Source organism: Aphelocoma coerulescens, chromosome 9 (assembly GCF_041296385.1).
Source record: "Aphelocoma coerulescens isolate FSJ_1873_10779 chromosome 9, UR_Acoe_1.0, whole genome shotgun sequence".
NCBI lineage: Eukaryota > Metazoa > Chordata > Aves > Passeriformes > Corvidae > Aphelocoma > Aphelocoma coerulescens.
In genome coordinates, this window is record NC_091023.1 from 13,161,687 (window position 1) to 13,183,483 (window position 21,797).

Here is a 21,797-nt window from a genome sequence, read left to right on the forward strand (position 1 = left end):
TTCTGTGTTTTCCAGTCTAACATACCTAAAGTGCAACTTCCCTAGTAGGGGACGGAGAAGAGCACTAATCTGTCAGCATTTACTCTGACTTTAGGTAAACAAGCAGCAGAATTACTAAGGTTGCTCAAGTAAGTGGGGATTTTCCTCCCAATTAAAATTCTATGTGAGAACTTGTATGTCTTATCAACTTCTTTTACTACACAGTTTTTCAAGGATTAAACCTGCAAGGTGCTGGGCTGCTTAGAAATAAGAGCCCGTGAAGTGCTCACTTAGCTTTAAGCACTTCTGCAGTCTGCATGCTTATCTGCTTGCCAATATCCAGATTTTAGGATATTCTGGCCAGAGACCACATAATAAGAAATACACAGAACTGAACCTGCAGCCTCAGAAAGCATTGAAGTTGGATCTATATAAGATTGCTTCACTTATTTATTCCTCATGAAGGATGATATTAAATGAAGGATAGATTTACTCCATGTAACACAGCAAATAAATTTATGCCAAAATAAAGACTGACAAAGCAGCTTCGTGAGTAGCTGTGCTGCAGTTTTGTACCCAGTTGCAGGACTCCACACTGGAAAGAGAGCCCACCAACACGGAGCTCAGTGTGTGTCTCTCCATGGTCTACGAGACCTGATGTTGGGTGTATTGTGTACTCCCCTGTACATTAATACAGTCAACTTGCAGGTAGGTCTGCCAGGTATGAGCACAAGAGGTCAGGCCTCTGAGTCCTACTGCAATGCTGTAATAACTATGTTTATGCTTCCTTTCCAGAAGAAAATTAAAGTGAGAAGAGAGATGAGAAGTCTCTGTATTGTTTTTGCAAAGAGAGACGGGAGATAAGACCTAATTGTGAACTGAGATCAATTTTCAACATTGACCTTTTGTGCTTTTGTAAGAATACTAAGAAATACATAAGAAAGCAGAAAGCTCTATCTGTCCTGGGTTGTCTCATTCAAAAAGTAATTATTATTACCTTAAAGATTATTTTGTTCACTTCAGAGGACTGAAGTAGTAAAATGTTGACAAATCATGGATAAGATGTCTTGTGGCAAGGACTAAGAGAATTCTTGAATTATGATTTCACGTTAAGTAAGCTATTCCTAAGTGAGATAAAGTTTAGAAAAAGATCTAGGATTTTAGAAAAAAAAACACATAGCCCACAAAAACCCCCAAACCTCCTTTCAGAGTATATGGGGTAATTTTCCCTAACGAGTTGAAGTGGTTTTTGCCTCCTAAGGGAACCATTTTAAGTCAAGAAAAAACCACATCAAAAAACCTAAGTTGATCTTTGAATTAAACTAGGATTTATCATTCTAACATAGAACATACCATTCTAACTGAAAAGAAATCAATACAACTAAGATGAGCATCAGGAGGAGGAAATTTCATCTTTTTTTTCTAAACAGTTTCACTCAGACAACTCTATTAGAAAATGTGCATTTTGGATCATTTCCTAATCCTAAAACAAATAACCAAATTGACACAAAAAGAGTTTTTCAATACACACAGCAAAGTCTACAAAGAGAAATACCCCTTTTCATTCACCAAATTATCAGACAACCAAACAATCTCAGAACTTACAGAGACTGCGTCTTCACTCTCTTACAGGAGGTGTCTGATCTTCCCACGGACAAACCAGCTCCTCCCCATATGCTGGTGTCACCTGGGTTTGAGGCACTACAGGGGATTTCCATCTCTCTGCCCCAGTACAGCACATAGTGATAGACCATCATTACATGACCTTTTCCCCACAGAAACCTTCTACATTTCTACGGACACCAGCACACAGCAATCTCCATTACACATGGCACTTTATGTTTCTGCAGAAGGTGAGAAGTGTCCTGGAGCTGGGGCTTCTCCTTTGTCCACCTGCAGAAGCTGGAGAGATGCTTCAGGTGCAAAAAGTAGGCTGGGTGATGACCAGAGGAGCTCACTTTGTGGTAGATTGTATTCTGCCCATGCTCTGACCAGATCTCATAAAACAACCAGTAATTCAGCTGTGAATGCAGGCAATAAAGATAACCCAGTATCATATGGCAGAGGTTTAATATTAGACACAGAAAATAAAGTCCTTCAGTTAAGAGTAGAATTTAATTAGAGGTTAAAAGTATGTTGAACTTTAATCAGCGTCCTGGGTATAGCTTATGTGTGCAAAGGTAAATATTGTCATAATGAGCTGTTGCTGCCATCTACTGAACACAAGGAGTGTGAACTCCACAGATTTACAGTTTGGCTACTGATCAAAAATATTTGCTTGGCCGCATTAAGTAAAATTTCTGTTCCATTAGAGCAGTCATATATCTTTCTAGATGATATCCAGGACATGAATTTGCTTCAGAAAATACCTGTAACCCTTTGGGGGATTCTGAATTCTTCTTTGGAGAGCCACTCCTAGCCCATGGGGGAACCGTGAAAGGTGAGCATATATAGCTCCCATAACATGAAACACATTGCTATTAACAAGAAAGGGTTAAGTTAGAGCTGCAGGTTGTTAAGATCTTAGAACACACTGGCTCTTTTGTAGCAATATCATCCAGAACTCCATAAACTCTGCTGAGAATGGATACCTGCCCTTGTGTGGCAGCTGTGGTTTAGATGAAGAACCTCCCAGCTGGAAAAGTGCTGGCACTGGTCTTGGGGTGACTTTATGATGTGTATCCCCTATCGCTGCTCCCTGCCCAGAAATTAATTTCCAAATTTGCCCAAACCAGCACAGCACTGAATTTCTACCAGGATGCTGAAGGGTGGAACAGAGGTCAAGCACGCTGCTGAGGGAGTTCTAAGCAGCAAGAGTCATCCCAGCTCCACTGCTTGTTTTATCCAAGGGATAACCCTGTTCTTGTATGTCCCAGAAGCTGCCTCTCAGTGTAAACAAAGGCATTCAAACATACTCATATACATACACATTGACAGCAAAAAACCTTGTATTAACACACAAAACAGCAACAAAGACACTAAGTGTGAGGAATCCAGTATTATCATCTGGCTGCAATTAATTAAAAAAATATATGCACATATTGCTTACCTACAAGGTATATACATAGACACTCACAGCCAAATTCAGCCCTGCAGGTAAATAAAACCTTAGTTTGTGTTGACTTCAATGAGGTCGGACACATTTGCTTCAGAGATGTCTTTGGCTTTTAAAGGGCCACAAGAAGACTGGAAATTGCAGAAGAGAAGTGGGAGATAGGTGGGGATCCTGCTGATCTTACAGGCACTGAATACAGTCAAGCATTCAGACACACAGCTCAACAACAGTGCACAAGAGCCAATATTATGGGCTACAATAACTGACTGCTGTCTAAGATGGCAAAGGAATTTAAAGAGAAAAAAAAAAAGTCTGGTTCTTTTTCTGAGTCTACAGTCAGGAGTGCAGGAGCTCGGTTTAACAGAACGACACCAGTGTGAGATTAGCGAGAATAGCAAAAAGTATCCTGTACTCCTCTGCAAATTCCTGAATTTCCACACGAGGGAGCTTCTTGCCCACGAAGCTCACAGGGTGCTTCCTCCTGGGAAAGGTGGCAGCAGTGGTTCTCCGTGAGCTCCCACCTCGTGCAGCCTGATTGCACTGCTGCGAGTCACAGCGAGAGCCAGTAGTGAAATGGTTAACAGATAATGATGATTGTCAGAGCTTGTTAACCACAATTATTTTCAAGACATATGTAAATCTGTATAAATACCTAAGTGTGGTATATAATCTAAAACATACTGTTTAAATCTACAAGCATTCCTGAGTTAATTTCACTATGGGAACGTTAGTTGCAACTTCCTGACTTCACTGTGTTTGAATTCATATCCACGAACATTAATTTAAAATTAGTCTAAATATTTGTTGAGAATTAATCACCTGATAAATTTAGCTCTTTTTCATTTTTATGAATTATTCATTATCTCCTCTCTTTCCGTTGATATGTTGGTTGTTTGCAAGAACTGAATTACTGGTTGACAGTAAAAAAAAAATAATCCAGCATTTCTAGTGATTTGTAAAATGTTCCCCTCAGAAACTTGACTGGCGACTATGAGAGCAATTTGGTTTGCCACCAATATTTTATGGTACTGGTTTGCTTCTTGAAGGACCTGCTGAAGTTTTTGAGAGGCATAAGCAAGTCCATAGAGCAAACACTGCAAAAACAGCAAAAAAACCTGGTTTTGTCCTGCATATATATAATTCCTACAAAAGAAGTTTGTATTAGCAAAAGCCTGTTTGTGGGAATGTTTGGGAACAGTATGGTAACGTGTGACTGCAGGAATAAACAGCTGTGTAAAACTGCTGAACTACAAAAAGCTCCTTCTGCACAGTCATCATAGGAAATACTTGAGCTTGCCAAAGGAAACGAATAATTCTGTTCTAGGATGGCCACTGGAAAGTCTAAATGAAAAATTATCAGCCACCAGATATTACAGGGAGGAACAAACCTTTCAAGGAAAGCCTTGAGTAGATGGCAGCAAAGATCCTTAACACTGCATAGTACAAAGGGAAGTGATTTGTGAGCCCCTAGCATACAGAGGACAATTTATCAAACTTTATCTATGGCCTGCCTTTAGTGGAAATAGTGGAATACCAGATTTTCTGAATAAAGCTTACCTTCCCAAGTCTAGGGCTGGAAGCTGAATTTCTGGCTGCCACTCATTAAAACAATCTTTGTCACAAAATTAATTTACTAGCAAACATAACTTCCCTTCTTCCAATTCACTGAAACAGGTAACATCTTGATCTTCCCATCGGGTATGTCTTTATATTTGTTACTTTCAGTATCAGTTTGCTACTATTAATTAAATAACAAATCAGAAAATTACTTCTAAAATTATAAAAAAGCAAAACCCCCAGAACACACCCTCATGTGGTTAGTAGCTGGTACCAGCACTTGCAAAACATCAAAGGCTTCTCTAAACATAGACTTTCATCAGTGATGTTGCAAGCCTTCATCTAATCTTTCATGATTTCCCATGCAGGAACATCAAAAGAGAAAGAAGATAATAGCACTGTTCCAAAGCAACGGTGCTCTGTGTGAAAATTATGTGTTTAGCTACAGCACATATAAAATGTAAGTGGGAAATTATTATTTACATGAGACATATTTTAATAAACATAATCATTAGCTTCCTGTCTTTTCCTATAAGGAACAAGGATTTTTGCAGTTCAAAATCATGTCCAAAGCTCAAGTGATTTCTGGAAGAAAATGAAAAAGAATTAGAAATGTGTAAGTCTTCAAAGCAAGAAGATCAATTTATGTTCATTTTTACCTACTGAAACACATTCTGCATATTTCATTGTTTCTGTCATCTTGTTATAATCCATCCAAAGAGTTTTCAAAGAACATTAAGTCCTACAAATAAACAAACTGTGAATTAGATATGGAAGGCAGAGAAATGCAACAATTACTATCAAAAGTCTTACTTGTAGGCTTTTGTTACATGAAGTAATTATATTAGTCAATCCCTTTTTATCACTGCCTCTGAGAAACAGGAGTTTTGGAGGGGACAATCCAAAAATCTTAACTGTCATTTCTATTCTACTAAAAGCAAAATTTCTAAATTGTTGATGGAATTTTGAAGCAAACACTTTCCAGTGAATAATTTAAACAGTATTGTAATTTTGGTTTATATTCTCTCTTGTAAGTATCACAGATGATTTCAAAACCATTTCATGTTAACACCGTTACACTGGCAAAAGAACTACACAGCAAATATCAATTTCTAATTCTAGAAAACATGCAACTTAACCCCTAGCACTGAGTATTCTTCTTCTCACATAATTCTTATGATTATCTTAATGAGAGAATTTTTGAAGGAATTTTTATATGACCTGAAGGTCTTACATGCAATACGCAACAGAACTATTGAATTGGTTTGAAATTACCATTAGAAACAACGTAACTTTTTTTTGGTTCATACACTTGTTCAAACGCAGTAAGGGGTTTGGAGGAGTTTGGAAGGTTTGATATGTATGCTGAGGTTTGATCCTGACATACAAAATACTGAACTGCACGTGTAATATTACCTAAACTGTTTAATAAACAAAAATTTAAACACTTTTTAAAAAATCAAAACCATAAAAATTAAAAGTTTTTCAGTTAATTTATCTTTTAGATATCGGGTTTGGCTTTCCGCTGCACTTGCACTTTGATGCTCTCAGCTGACAGCAAGAGCCCCTTTGGCCCTGGTCTGCAGGTCTCTATGGGTCTGCCTCTCCACCTTGCACACTTACAATGAGGAAACAAGCACCAATCATTACTGCCTTGATCCTCACATCAAGATCTACAGGAACCTGGATCCCAAAGTTGGCAGTGTTGGTAAAGATGTTGTTGACAAATCCAGACCAATACTTGGAAATTTTGCCAATCGTTGTCATCTCATTGAGAGCTTTTACCTGCACAAAGAAAAGCAGGAACAGACATAGATGTAAACAAATCAAGTGCACACTGATGACATCTCCACAGAATTAATGACTCTGTCCTGACATGCAGAGTATGCTATAGTTGTCAGGTTCTCCTTTTATTCTTATTGCTGCAATGTTCTATTAGTGTCAAAACCCTTTACGAGTGGCACACAAGAAAGGGTCTCAAGTTTGGAAACATCAGCATCTTTAGAGCTGACAAAAAGTGGGAGAAAGCAATTGTGAAAGTTTATGCCAGTTTTGTCTTTCTTTCACAGTGCTGTGGGTTTTTTCCTGTCTCATGTTTTTTATACTCTCCTAGCCACACTGCTGTGGACCACTGTCCCCTCAGGGGACAGGTATCCTCTCCATTATGCAGCCATCTGCATTGTTTCTCAGAGTATATTGAAATTCCAGACAGTACGCACTGAAGTCTTCTGATTTGGATAATGAGTTGATAAACCCAAAAATTCCTTTATGATTCTTGACTAAGGCAAAGCACTTTGTTCACATCAGAAAACTCTGTTCAGGATTTCTTCAAGTATCTCTCACTCTCCCTCTCATCTGAGAAATTTATTCCAAGTAGTAAAACCTTTAAATTGTTAACACTTGTACAAAACATACCTCAAAGTCAACATCATCAAAACAGCCACAGGTTGCATATGGGCCAATTATCTTTAGTACATCTTCTTTACTTTGATTCTGTATAGTAAACTTTGGCAGAAAAGGGTCCCAGTTCTGTACAACGTACCCAGCTATTGTACCTGGTGGGGACTGAACTTCTAACTAGCAAACAAAAGAAAACAACAACAAAAAATGTGTTTAGCTGATTTTATATTAACATATTTTTCCATGATAGAGTATTGTTTATATAATGACAAAATATTTCTTTACTGAATATAGTAACATACCATGTTACCAAACATGGAACTGGATATTGCAAAACTGTCTAATGGTGTTTTTAAATATAGTGGACAATATGAAGCTCAAAAGCTGCACCAGAAGCCAAAATCTTACATACGATATAAGACTTTATAAAATCTCTAAACTGGGAAAAAAAATTGTTATTGTATTCAGAGGGTATCCTATAAGCTTTTTTAAGTAGCTGTATTATGAAAGGACCTTCTCTTTAAAAATCCTGATGCAGTGCTAGGAAAGGAAGTGGATGAGCTAACCTGTAAAACATTTTCATAACACAAGAAAGATATCTGAGTGAAGGAGAGTCAAAAAACACGGAGGAAAGACCTGATGCTATATGGGATCTGCATTTTTTACTCCAAGCAGTTTACATCCATGTTCTGCAATTTCCCAGAGATCCATGGCCCTGAAGAGGCAGATCCACAGAGTGAAGCCTCAGCTTCCTTAGAGAGCGGCTTCCCAGCCACACCCATTCACCCCAGTGGCCTCCAGGGAGTTTCCATCCTTCACCCTCCTGGAGCCCAGTGGGTGATTTCTGTCTGTGTCAGGGCAGGCAGTGTTTTGGGGTGTTAGACTGGAGAGACATCATCAGACACCAAAGCTTTGTGTGGGATGTCAGCAAAGCCAGGTCCCATGGAAGGGAGGAGGCACACTGGGAACAGAACTCATTTATGAAGACTTACTTCTACTTAAAGGCCTCCCTGCAGTCTCCGGGCTGAGGGGGGCATGTGAATTCCTGAACTCCTTCCTGCCACCCTCGAGGAGCTGCACAGCGAGATACTGGGACAAAAGGCATTTGGGATTCCCTCACCTCCTGCAGGAAGCAGGGGAACCAGCAGCTGTTGCACCTCAAGGGTCTGATGACTCGGATCACCTCCCGTCCCGTGTTATCCGCAATCCTTATGGTGAAAGACCTTAGAGGCGAGCACAGCTGGCGGTCAAAGCAGCCGTTCTCTTCTACTGCAAAGTAAACTCTTTGTCCCAAATGGTTTTTTATCTCATATTTGCTGGAGGTCTCTGTGCCGAGTATGGCTAATAAAGCAAAACCAGTAGAACATTAACTTATATAGTGTTTTTTACTACCTTAATATAATGTTAGTGTATATATACATATATGAGCATTTATTCTAAATGTCTATGAGAAAGATTGTTTAAAAAATTGTTTTCAAGTAGCAACACAAAGAAAATATAAGGAAATAATAGTGCAAGGTCTGTACCTTGAAGGAATTAATTCAGACTTTGATTTGCTATACACTAAAGTACATATCACAAAAAAGAATTCAGATCCTGAGTTTTTGTTTGGGGCTTTTCTTACTTTATCATCTGTGAAAGTAACATCCTGAGACTGACCCACTTCAATGAGAAAGCTTTCACCCAGCAGGTCATTTGAGAATCAGGCCAAAACCATTTTGAATGGGAGAAACACATTTGACAATGTTTAACTTAGTAACTGTTCAGTACTTTGCAATTCTGAGAAACTAAGTGAATAGAAAAGCTTTCACTTCATTTTCTGTTTTCTGATCTTCCTTTCTCTATTTGCTTTGTTTCTCATAGTAAGTTAGTTATTGTTAAAGGCAAAAAATTTTTCCATGGATTGTAAAGATGGTTAAACTTTAGTAACACTGAGAGGGAGTTGTCTGAGGGAGAGAATTTAAGACTGTTGTAGAGATTACTCATCCCTCAGTGGTTTGCTGTAGAACAGGCAAACAATAAAGTGAGTCTTCCCCACACTACCACTACAGAACAGCCTGACACAAGGGCAGCAGGAGGGTTCACAGTGACTTCAGTGAGCTGGGGGCAAGACTTGGATGCCTTTTAGTGACACCCATGTACCAGCACTGTTAACAAAGGGTGACAAGGATTGCACCATACCTTCCAGAAGCTCCACTTGCTGATGAATAATTATCTGGTCCAGCTGTTCGAAAAAAATAAACAAGATGGTGGGTCTTGGATAGGTCTGGGGCTGCCAGTGGTCGTCTGGCTATTTTTATTGCTCACCTTCCTGTTATTAAGATTTCTTTCCTTCCAGAGGTGCACAGGCTGGGTGCCTGAAGGCTTGCTTAAGTCACACTTCAGACTTCTCTCTGAAATTATGGCTGAGGAATGTGACATTACTGTGCTGTGGCCATGTAATTCACCCACACGTTTAAAGAAAAATAATCTTCACTGGGGGAATAAGAAGACAACAGCAACAGAAAGCTGTGTGTGTGCAAGCAGCAGAATTCACTTCTTGCTCCTGTTGCTCCTCTTTGGCAGAGGGGAGATTGCATGGCAGTGCAGGAATGAGTGAGCCTTGGCTCAAGCTCAAAATGTGCAGTGGCCACATCCCAAAGGGCCCTGCTGGAGCAACGACAGCACACACCAGCTTTAACACTCTGATCTCAGGAACAAGACCCCTTCACCCTAAATCTGGCAAATGGTCATGCCAGGGTACCAGAATGAGCAAAGCAAGAGCAAAACCTTCAGCTGGCTGAAACTGTCTTCTCCCATGAGCTGGTTAAAAATGCAGGAGAAAAACTGCTTGCCATGATACCCAGCTTTGCTGTGCCTATCATCCCTCTGACATTATTCTTTCTTGGAGAACAGTTGTTAGCATTATAAAACCAGCAAGACTTAATTTCAGACTACCTTTCAGTTTTATGTGACTTTTTATGCTTGTTTTATGTGACAGTTTTAGGCTTTACCAATCTCTTTTCCTGATGGGCAAATGCCTGGCACAGGGTGTGGCCATTACTCACAGCTGCAGACACAAAGCACACAGCGACCTTCTGAGACCAGCATGTCACAGCTCTCCAGTGCCTGGATATTTTAAAATTGATAAATCTCGCCTGGTACGTATTCAAACTGTTGCAGCCATTTGTCACTTCTAGTCAGCTCCTGCAGCTAGCTCAGGCTGCAAAGAAAAGCTGGTAAAAAGAGGAACTTCTTTATCCCTTTCATTAATCTCTGAAATGTGCATGCCAGTAATTGAAATAATAATAAATATTTAGACATAAAAATATTCTCCCAAGAATCTTTGCTGTTTGTTGTTGGGGTCTCGTGAGAGAGCTCTTGGAGCTCATGGGGAGGGCTCTGCTGATGGAAAGAGAATAAACAAGTTGAAGATGGTAGGGCTATTTTAATATTTTAGTATTGATTTTAATATGGATTTCTTTGCCCCATGTAGACTTTCACAGAGAAAAGAAAATTAATGAGCCCGAATTGTTAAAAGCTTTGAGTGATTTCGGTCTGTGTCTTGGTTTGCTGTGCCAATATGTAAACAATGTTGAGACAACACAGCAGTACCACTTGTCATCCTTATTTTGCCTTTCACTGGTTTCTGCAAGGCAGTTATTCTGATGCATTTTTACTGGGGCATTTGTGGATTGAGGGAATTCTGCACTTGGATTTGAAAGCACCCAAAGCCCTTTGTTTTAACAAGGGTCTGTTCCTCTTGAGCTCAGATATGTTAAAATTCCTTATACACAGCTAATTCTCAGTATTCAGTTCTGTTGGCATCAAATTTATATCTGATCAGTCTAACCAATTCTAAATGAAGAAGTTTTTTACAAAAGTGGTTAAACCTGAATGGTGGCACAACATGCAGCTGAGGTACTCAGACAATTCTTCTCCAAGGTTTCACCTGTCTATTCCTGCTGTGGAAAAAGGTTCCTTCAATTTTTGTTATGGATGTTGAACAATTCTTTGAGTTATGGCTGTAATCTGGAAGATAATAATGAGGTTTAGGTAACTTTTTTCATAGAAAGTTATTTAAAGAGTGATAGACATAGAAAACATGGCTTGTGCTTGCTAAGGAAGAAGCAGTTTTTTGCCCATCTCTGGTGCACCTCAAGCAGCCGACTGGAATCATTCCTTCACCTGAACTGACTCTGGGTGTGGGTCTGCAGAGTGAAATATTTCTGGCTAGCCTTTACCTACAGCAAACATATTTTCCTTTCCTCTTATCCAATCCCTGGGTTGCTATTTAGAGTAAAATTGTAGGGATGTCTCTGAGACTGACTAAATTTGGATCCTTGTTTCAAACATATCATAGTCTTATTGAGAAATATAATCAGCTTTCTCAAATCTATCCAGTTATCTTGCCCACTCCTGCTGGAGAATGTAATTTCTATTTGTTATTCTGTATTTATTCACAACCATTCTCTATATAATCTTTCTTCCAGTAATGTCATTCTATAAATTAAATATGTCTCCCACAGTTTACTCTCCTAGGCACTCAGCCATGGTTCCCTCTCCAACTGTGTTGTTTTTAGTCTACAGATGAAACAGGTGGAGTCCTGTTTTAAAGGAGGTTCTCTATTCCCCATACCCTTCCAGTAGCACCTCTCTGTGCCTGTTCCAGTTTGGATCCACCTTCCCCCATTACACACAGCACTAGAATGATGCACAATCTTCCAGAAGTCTTCCCAGTGGCATAAATAATTCCAAGCTCTGCTACAAACATCTTCACTTGAGCATTTAATTACATGAAAATCTCTTAGTCCATGAGGATAAATCCCAAGGGATTACCCTAGCAGCTGTGAATCCCACATGCATTCTGCAGGCAGCCCTCTCCCTGCTGGTGGGATCTCCTTTATGTTCCCATCTATCCTGTAGGGGCCTGTTTCATTAGTCACACAGCCAGTGTGGCTTCAGCATCACACACCAAAACGTTCTGCAATGCACAGAAGCTTGAGCTGTGGGTACACACCAACAATCAGCACTGCACACATGCTTCCCTCTTTTCAGAGCAGAGAAAATTGAGAATAATTAGCAAGGCTGCAGCACAGGCCAAGAACAAGCATGAATGAGGTCTTCAGCTCCACTTACAGCTCTGAGAGTGACCTGCCTTTTTGTCAATGTCAGATGCAAAGCTTCCATAAAATGGAGTGGTAGTATTTGCTTGCCCACATAGTCTACGTAAATCTGAGGTGTAATTCATGTTCATACAGGAGCCTGAATATGTAACCTGCCAAGTACTTACTATCACAGTCACTTTTAGACTAAAAATGTAGCTTCCACGGTCTGTAGGCGAATGCTCATGTAATTGACAACACATAGAATTTTGTGTTTGAGCATCCTGAAATGAAAATCATCACTCCACATGAATGACTGTTTCTGAACAGTCTCCCCATTTCATTAGGTATCTAGGTAACTTAGCTCCAAATATAAAATACGCTCAGTTTCTGCTTCTGTACAAAACTACCAGAAATGTATGCCTAAAATACCCATCTTGAGTGAAGTAAACATTGCCCAGCATCACCAAAATGCAAACACAGCAGAGATGTATCAGAACCATGATTTGACTACGCTGGGGGCCTGATTCTGTCCCTGCCCATACCAGGCAGGATGTGTGACACCTTACTCAGCATGCAAGAGTGGCACAATCCAGCCACATGTGAAATGCAAACCTCAGTCAGTGTCAGAGCAACAGCAGGGAGCGACCCTCCTGGTAAAAATGTTCAGGAAAAGATGGAACTTCTGGAGCAGAGTCGCAGACAATCAGTGCTCTGAGCTCCAGGAGCTGAGAGGTTTCACAGAGCAAAAGGGACAGCCACATCTTTAGCAGTAGGCTGGAGATGATTTAAGCGTTCATTTTTCTTCCCCACCTATGACCTACTTCTCTGCTTCCATTTCCAAGCACCTTCCTCTCTCAGGCATTAGCACTTTCTTCCCCACACAGAGTTAACGCAAGTTTGTAGCCACTCGGACTTAGGTTAATCTAATTTCTATAAAGTGAATGGTAGCAATGAAGAAAAAGCTTGTTTCTCCTATGTTCCTTATTTCGTAGTAATATCAAACAACAAAAAAGCCTCCCCACCTCAACCTATCCCTCCCCCAAGGGGAAAAGCCCAAACCTCATCCTCCAGGGTATTAAAGCAATGTACAAGGAAAATACAACAATTCTAACATTCAGAAAGATTCAGGACCTGGTTCAGGTACTCCAGACCAGGTGGCAAGTTGTGAGTGTGTGACGTTTGCTTCCAGAGACTTGTTGGTTCAACAGGCATATTCTGTTGAGGAATGTCAGAAGAACCAGGCAGGTAATCCTTAAAGATTGGCTTGGTTTGTCCCTGAGATTCTGCAGAAGAAAAAAAGAGAAAAAAACCCAGAAATATCAGGATAAAAGAGCAGCAAGCTTCTTGGATCAAAGCTGGAATAACATCGTTCTTCATGTGACTGTATCAGTACTTCAGTTCAGGTCAGGAGTGAGGACCCAAAAGGAATCTCCTGATGGTCCCACACGTGGAGCACGCTGATTATAAAGCTGCCTTCGAATACGCAAAGAGGAATCACCGCAGAGGAAGCTAAATCAGGAGATGTGGTCTTGGAGGGCACCTGATCTGCTCTGACAGCTGGTGAGCACAGAGCCTGTGTGACAAGGCTACAGCTGGCCTGGACTCACACACAGGGTGGCCAGAAGCCCCTCAGCACAGGTTGCCCAGCCCTGCTCCCTGTGAGCTGCCCTGTGTGCCCTGAGCTGCTGAGGGCTGGCTCACAGCAAGATGCTTTCTAGCATCGTGAGGGCACCCATAATTTCTCTTAATTAGAGATAACTTTTCCAGGGAGCTCAGATTCCCCAAGATGGATGTTACAACCCTGATATCAAAGTCTACACAGCCTCTTATAGTGGCTTATTATTATCTTAATGAATAGATCAGATATCATTATGCTGTGTTTTCTGGTTTGCTGTCACAAACAAGTCCTTTAGCACACAGTGATGGTAATCAGCACCCTGGCCAGTGCTGTGAAGGTAACAAGAGCATTTACTACCACAGGCACCTGTACATCCACACCCCTCCACAGGCACAGGCACTGTCTCCCAGAGCACAGTGACAACCTTAACCATCGGTTTTCCAAAAAACTCCTACTGGTTTTTCCAGGCACATTGTTCCTCGGCCTTCAGCAACACTGGTTCTGCAGGAACAAGGAAGAGCAAACTGAAGCTCTCCCCATATAAATGGCAAATCCTTGTACTGAGCTGAGCCCCTGTGATTCAGTAGGAAAGCAGTCCCCAAACTGATTGTTTTTATCTCATGTGCGACAATGCTTAGGCACAATGGAGTTTGAGGTCCAGAAGGAATTTTGGCTCTAAGTCTGACTCTCTCTTTTGCTGTTGTGGGTTTAAATGAGATCTTTTAGTATTATTTGAACTCACTGTGAAAGATTCATCACTCAATCACATTTTCATCTTCATTTGTCTTTGCAGCCACTGCTTTCTTTCAAAGTCTGAGACCACAGGAAGAAGCAACCCCTTTGAATTTGTTGCTGGCTTTTAAAAATGTATAACTGGGTAATAAATATTTTATCTGCTCTTCTGCATCATTTTACCTCACAGGGTTCTGTTCCTGCCGTAACTCTTGTTGTTACATGAAATGCCACGAAGTAGCCCAGTGTTAGTGTTATTCTTGAATAATAAAGAGAAAAAAAGACAACAAATTGCAGTTCTACCTGTCAAATTTTAAGCTATACAAAAATCAAACAGTAAATACATTAAATATTAATGACAATTTGAGCTAGTCTGACACTTTGTCTATTTTTGTGGATGATTCCCATTTCATTACTAGTATGGAAAATCTTAAAAGTTACCATATGATACAGTGAGTATTCTGTACAAACATAATTTGTAGAGTTACGTGTTCCTAAAAGAGGTGTACTGTCACGTTTCTTCACACTAAAACCCATATTCCATACCATTACTATTTAACTGTTTCTCCTAACTGATATACATCAAAAATAGGCAGAACTAGATTTCTTTTATATGGCTAAAGCTAAGCAAAATTTTTTTAAAAAACCCCTATATTGTCAGAGTACAAAAATGCTCTAAAACCTGCTTGCTCCTGTGTACCTTTTAGTGCTCTAAATGCAGAATTCCTTGAGTATTTTGAGGGCAAAAAAGAGGGATAAACATTTGGCAAACCTAGACAGACGTTGCTGAAACTGCCTGGGCCAACACCTGCCTCTGCACATGCCAACAGAATGACCTCCGTGGAGTTGCACTCATGTTAAGAGAAAAAGCTAGTTGTATCCTTCTGCTCAGTTTAAGTATTTGAAAACCTGGAGAAAATTAATTGGCTGATTAGATTAGATGTTGCATGCTTGCCCATAGCTCTGAGTACTCAAATGGCTACTGCTAAAGTCAGTACATGACAAAGATGCACCCAGACAGGACTAATCTGATTAAATTCAGTTATTCTTCAGGTATTATTTTTCATATGCGGTTATCAGGTCTCTGGCCAGTTTTGAATGTGAAAAGCATTTGCTGATGTAGTATTTTCAAAGTTGAATAGGGAAGAAGTGTGCAAAAATAGTGGTACCCTTGGCTCAGTACCCACCCTTCCCAGGCATTCTGCAGAGACAGGTTTAAACACAAAGATACAAGCATTAAATTTTCTGACTGAACGCAGAGGCTAACATTTTATAACATACTTTCTTCAAATATTCATCCTAGTATAGATTTTAGTCTCCTTAGGAGCCTCTTGGATGCTGAAAAATTAAAGGGAGACAAAACTACTGTGCTTTGACTGATGTGGTTTTTAGCCTGAAACACTCATTCCAGCCAACTGCTGATTGCTGGAAATGCACAAGACTGTAGTTTTCTGTAAACATGATCTAAAAACACAGACTAGACATGCACTTACCTTGAGAGGCCATGAAGCTTCCTGAGTTACTTCTTCAAAGGAAGCCAGGTTAAAAGAAAAGGCTTTTCTTGTTGCAGCAAATAAAAAAGCGCACAGCACGCACAGAACTTCAGAAGGTGTCTGTCTACTCGCGATCAGCTCCCAGAGCACGGCAGGTGCGGCGCCGTCCTCACGGCGCGGAGCGCTGCACTGGCTGAGCCGGGCCACAGGGGGAGAGGCTGCGGAGAGCCGCGGAACGCGGATCCAGGGCAAGGCGTGTGCACCAATGGAAAGAGGGAAAAGAGTTTTGCCAGCGCGGAGAGACAAAGCTGAAATGTACCCACTGGCTAAATGAACTCATTAAACCTAAAATCCCGCTTTATAAGGTATGTATTTATTCTGGGAGTACAAAGATTCTGTCTTTCCAGTTCAGTGTTTTGAGTTTCCACCTCTTCAGGGTATCCAGTAAAGACAGAGGAGCTAATGGAGTTGTGGATGGCCCGTCCCTAGAAGTGTTTAAAGCCAGGGTGGATGGAGCACCTGGTCTAGGAAAAGGTGTCCAAGTCAGGGGGGTTGGAAATAGATCATCTTTAAGGCCCCTTCCAACCCAGGCCACTCTATGACTATGGTTTCCCTACTGCTGACCCCAATCAACATTTTCTGTGCACAAAGCAGAAAAAGCTGCCTTGGATTTCTCACTGTATTCCATCCATGTAACATCAGGCAAGGGATGTCCTCCAAGGGATGTCATGCCTATACCTAGCCCCAGAAAATCATCCTGTACATTCCCCCACCACCATGCCCCCCCCCAGCACTCACATCCACACAGGGTTCTGCTGAGCCATGAGAGGTGTTTGAACTGGATTTGGAGAATTAAAACAGTCTGGCAGTGCTTTGCTCTAGACAAGCACTGTCCAAAACCGTGACACATGTAATTATCCCCATTGCACTGGGAGGAAAAGACAAGGAGAAGGAAGGAGAGTAACCTTGACTTACCAGCTCATATTCCCATCTTGAGTGCCCAAGTTGCTGCGGAGATCATCAGGCAGATGTGATCTGCAGGCAGCTGTGATGCATGGCTGCAAGAATGGAAAAGCCTATGCACAGAGCCCAGCAGAGCAGAAGGAGGTGCTGGGCACCATTTTCTGTCCTCTCTGCTACTGCAAGTTCCACTGGTTTGAATCTGTCTGCAGAAGCATAGTGGAGCAGATTAAATTCCAGAGTTTACAGCTCAGGAAGATGCTGATGGGGATTCTCAGAAGGAAGAATACAGAAAACCCATCCCAAAAAAACCCCAAATTATATGGAAGCTGATATTCAGAGACTATAGTAGCAAATGCAAGAGCCTCAGCTCTACTTATGGATTTGGTTATGTGAAATTTCCCAGGACTTTATCACTGCCTACTTGAGAACTCCCTGGGTGCAGTGGCAAGCACAGGCCAACCTAGGAGCCAGACCCTGCTGTGCTCACACCTGGAAACAACTAGAGAATTGAGAGAGGCAAAAATTTTGGTAACTAAACAATGGGTACTAAACAAACCCCTCTGGATTAGGAGGAAGTTTGACACAACTGGAAATAACAATTAAGAATGACCAGAATTTTTTGCTTCCTTTCTCCCTGTCAAGGATGGGCTTCTTTAGAGCAGAGGTTATAACCCCAAGAGCAGGCACAAAGCCTAAAAAAAGAAGAAAAAACACAGGGAAAGCTCTGGATAAATATAATAAACCTATCTTTAAAAATTAAAGATGAAAATTCAGATGAGATGGCACTCATTTACCTCTAAAAACGAATAAAAGCTTATTTTACCTCCCAGAAAATTAAAGGGAAAAAAAAGTCCCAATAATTCTGTCAATGAATAAAACAATCATAATACATTAAGAAAAGTGCCTCAGACAAAACACACTAAAAAAATTAAATGCTGAAAGAAGACGTTTCAAACATTTAAAAAACATTTTTTGAGAAGTCCAAGTGGTTCATTTGCTGACTCAGAGGAGGACTCAGGCAGAGCCTGTGCTGCACTTGTGCCTGTAGCAGGGGCCAGTCCCTCCTGCAGCCATGGCTGTGCTGGGAGCTGCTGCTGCTGCCCTGGCACAAGCTCCGGCCAAGAGCTGTCCTGGCAGCATGGGAAGGTTCCCCTCTCTGCAGGAGCCAGGTTTCATTTTCCTGCCACTCATGAAATAAACATTTCCCTGAAATAGTTCTGCCCCAAAGAAGTAATTTTTCTGACATTATTTGCACAATTGCAGTAAATAGGTAACAGAAAGATACACAGCTTGCCTTTAAGTACATTTTATGTTTTTTTCTTTTTTTTTCCACAAATTTCCACATCTTTTACAATGTCTCCTTTTACCCTATTCCTATTGTTTTATTCCAAAGCAATAATTTGAGTAGATTATATCAGTAGATTTCTGAAGGATTTGCAAACAATAGTCTTGCAGTGGCGCAAGTCCTTACAAGTAAAACCACACATTTAATAATTTCTTTAATCTGAATTTTTGGTGTGCTGCTTTTTATTTTTTTAAATAAATACTCATATATTGGTCTAAATTGGCTCCTGCCATGATTAAAAGCATTCTCACTAAGACATCAGGTACAGAAGACTTAATCATATTTATTCAGGCACAAAGATGGCCATTCTTTGGTGCCCTTTAAATATGCACAGGAAGAACACTCAAGAAATGAGGACAAACATTTAAAGAAGTGTGTGCTGCTACTTCTAACCCTGTTTTAGGGCCTTCAGGAAGCAGAGCAGCAGCACCCAAAGGAGAATTTCACCAAGACACTGAATTCGCTGCCTCTGCCCCTTGAAGAAGGCTCAGGGGAGGGATATCACTGCCTATACTGACTCTACCAGTCAGAGTCTGAGCACTAAAATAGAGTACACTGCCTTCCTCAGCATGAATATGCTGGGCATCTGAAACACATTCACAGCTATTAAAAAGAAAAGCAAAACGAAAAAAAGAGGGAAAAAGGGAAAAAGAAATTGAGTCTACATACATATATTCCTGCTACCTCTAAAATATTCTTGCTCCATCCTATGCTGTAAAGCTGATAAAAATTGATGGGCAAATCCTTAGAAGGCACAAGTTAGCATGGATCCATCAAAATCAATGAGCCTATTCAGATCAGGGCAAGCAGCACTTGGCTGGAGGAGCTTATATATCTAACACCTTCCTTTTTTCCTTAAAGAAAAATTGCATCTTTTCTATAACTACCCTTTCCACAAAAGCCCAGAGATCCATCCCTGCTGAGCTGATGTACAAACACCACTGCAGTTAATGGTTATTACATAAATTACTGCAGCCTGTAGGAAACTTATCCATGGACTAAGACATCCTTGTCCCCAGCACAGAAACAGAACACAGATTTTCCTCCAGAAAGCATGTAGTAATAGTCAACCAGGTGGATCAAGAGAGTAAAAATGTCATATAGCTCAGAATAGATGCTGTTTCTCTGGAGCCTAATCCCTCTTCCATTTTTTACAGGGAGCACAGCAGGAATATGGCAATAGTTTCACAAAAAACAGCTTCACAAGAGAAAAACAGGAGACAGTAACAAATTTCAAAGTATTAGGAAAAGCTGTTTGATTTCTCGTCCTGCTCCCTGCTGCTCAGAAAACTGCTCCACAAACCTGGTGTGAGGTATTTGCCCTTGTACTCAGCAGGGAGAAGATGACACTCCCCTTTCCCCACTGTATCACTATGGACTCCTCCAGGTAAGAAGAAACTGCCCCTCCCCTTGTCCCCACAATCTCCACAAGTTCAGGCAAGAGAGCTCAGCTCCTCCCCACCTGCCCTTCATGAGCTACAGGCAGCCAGGGGCACCCTGTGCCATCCAGCAGCAGCCTAAGAGCAGCACACAAGCATCAGGAAATGCACCTGAACATCACTAGGCAAAGCCTGAGCTTCCCTGCTGCTGAGAGGGGTCATCACCAATCACAGTTTCCGTTCTAAATTTCCTTTCCTCAAAATATCAGTTGTGACCAGCATTAAAATGCATTGTTATTGCAAATTTTTTTTTTTTTAATAGGAAATATTATAGCCTTCTTTCTTCCCTTATCTTCCCTTTAGCACAGGGAGAAATGCTGAGCATGATCATAACTATCAGAGTGTGACCCTGTGCAATTACAAGCCGCAACTAACATTATTTTACCCAGTACTGCTTTCTGCACTAGAGAGAAAAAATAATAACCAATTTCTTAAATCAGCCGCATCTAGTAGGGTTCTCACCTTGAACTTTTGTTTGTGAGGCGTCTTCCTTCAGCTGGTGCCTCTAGGAACTCCTCCCCTCCAAGGACATCTGCAATCACGCTGGAATTCTGCAGGCAGGTCCCGGTGCCGGCAGCGCACGGAGCGCACACGCTGCGGAACTGCCTCCTGAGGTAGCACTGTCAGGTAGCTCTTACACAAGGTGTCTGTCGTGCACCAATTAACAGCAAAATGCAATCTTTAACAGAACAACTCTCCAGCAACCTGATCTTTATTTTGCATTTAACTCAACTGGGAGAAATCGGATCAAAATAGCAATCTTAAAGTGATTGTGTAAGGGAAGAAACCTCTCAAGCATTTGTGTTTAGAGGTGGCACATGGTACTGAATATGTATCAAAAGTTTTAGTGCTACCCCCAGCAAGTATTTATGTGGCTCAGAAACTAAATATAGATGTCAGCAAAATACAACCATCCACTGGAAATGCATAAAGTAGCTTCCATACCAAATCGTGACACAGGGGAAAAAAGAAAGTCTTGGCATGGGGTTTGTCTGTTTGGGGTGTTTTGGGGGAACAGATGTGTTTGGTTTTTGCTTTTGTCAGGGTTATTTTTGGAGGTGGGTTTCTGTTGCGTTGAGATTTTGGTTTTCTTAATACTCTCTAAAATCTTGTTCTTATGAAAATACAGCCTTCAAGGGGCTGTGGCACTGTCACTAAGCTCATACTTGTCGTAGTTTCCTACCAGTTCTGAAACAGCTGCACAAAGCAATCAGTCCAAAATCTGAATTCAATACCAGAACCAAATATTTAGACTTTAATCACATTAAGCGGTTTTAGAATACAAGTAGAGGAAGTGTGGCCATCAAGAGACTGATTTATGTAAGCAGACCATGCGATTTAAGCAAAAAATAAGGCCAGGAAGGAGAAGCATAGAAGACCTGAATATGTCTTGCACCAAAACCTGTACCAAAACTCGTCACTGGTCATGGAGAAATTTTCAAACTGGTCTCTCACTTCCGAGTGATTTTGTTGTAAATAATGAACACTCTCAGGGAATCTTTTTACATTTAGCCTGAAGGTGAATCTAGCCTGAAGATCTACTCTGGTCCAGATAAATATCCTTTAATATTAATTGATTTTGAGTGTGAGAAAGAATAACTTTATGCTCTGTAGCAAGAGCACACTAGAGGTACAGAGTTTACTTGATTTAAGTGTGTATTGGAAACAAAGATATTTTAGGATACTTTTCTGCTTAGTTTAGTAAACTGTCATTAATCTATTTTGAGAGGTTGAAATTAATTTCACCTGTTGTTATTTTTACTTGAAACCATCTGCTGAATTCAACTGAAATTCACAAAACACCTCAAATTCTGTTTGCTGATTAAACACAGACTGAACAGTAACAGAACTGCATCCTGCCTGTCCTTACATGTAACCAAGGCCTCTGAACACTTCACAGGCTGAAAGCAAACAGCAGACATTCTTCCTGGGAAGTCAGAAGCTTTCACAGGACTAACCAAACTGCAACTTCTCAGCAGTCCCTAAAAATTAGATTTAGTGCTTGTCTCTAACTAAATTTCACACATTTAAGCCTATAATAAAATAATAAAGTATACAGTATACACTGGTGTATTAGTAAGATTATTTTTGTCTTCTAGTACATTGAATGACAGAAGTCTTGGATACAA

The 21,797-nt window shown here is 40.7% G+C and overlaps 1 protein-coding gene across 1 annotated transcript; it reads right to left on the reverse strand.

Annotated features, from left to right (window-relative positions):
* Window positions 1–5,158: 5,158 nt before the first annotated feature.
* PLSCR5 (phospholipid scramblase family member 5) lies at window positions 5,159–15,999 on the reverse strand. The gene is made up of 8 exons (XM_069024367.1): window positions 15,922–15,999; window positions 13,210–13,361; window positions 9,173–9,215; window positions 8,112–8,332; window positions 7,007–7,168; window positions 6,215–6,376; window positions 5,255–5,333; window positions 5,159–5,176 (listed from the first exon to the last, which is right to left on the reverse strand). Exons 1-7 carry the CDS (start codon window positions 15,932–15,934, stop codon window positions 5,295–5,297), a joined length of 792 nt encoding a protein of 263 aa, XP_068880468.1. The 5' UTR covers window positions 15,935–15,999; the 3' UTR covers window positions 5,159–5,176; window positions 5,255–5,294.
* Window positions 16,000–21,797: the final 5,798 nt, after the last annotated feature.

What these genes read in the sequence shown, in the direction of transcription:
- PLSCR5 (XM_069024367.1), bottom strand. An exon ending in GTCTGGAGTACCTGAACCAG is followed by an intron (nt 9,216 to 13,209) that starts GTCCTGAATCTT and finishes TTTTTCGAACAG; the next exon opens with CTGGACCAGATAATTATTCA. An exon ending in TTGATGATGTTGACTTTGAG is followed by an intron (nt 6,377 to 7,006) that starts GTATGTTTTGTA and finishes TTCTTTGTGCAG; the next exon opens with GTAAAAGCTCTCAATGAGAT.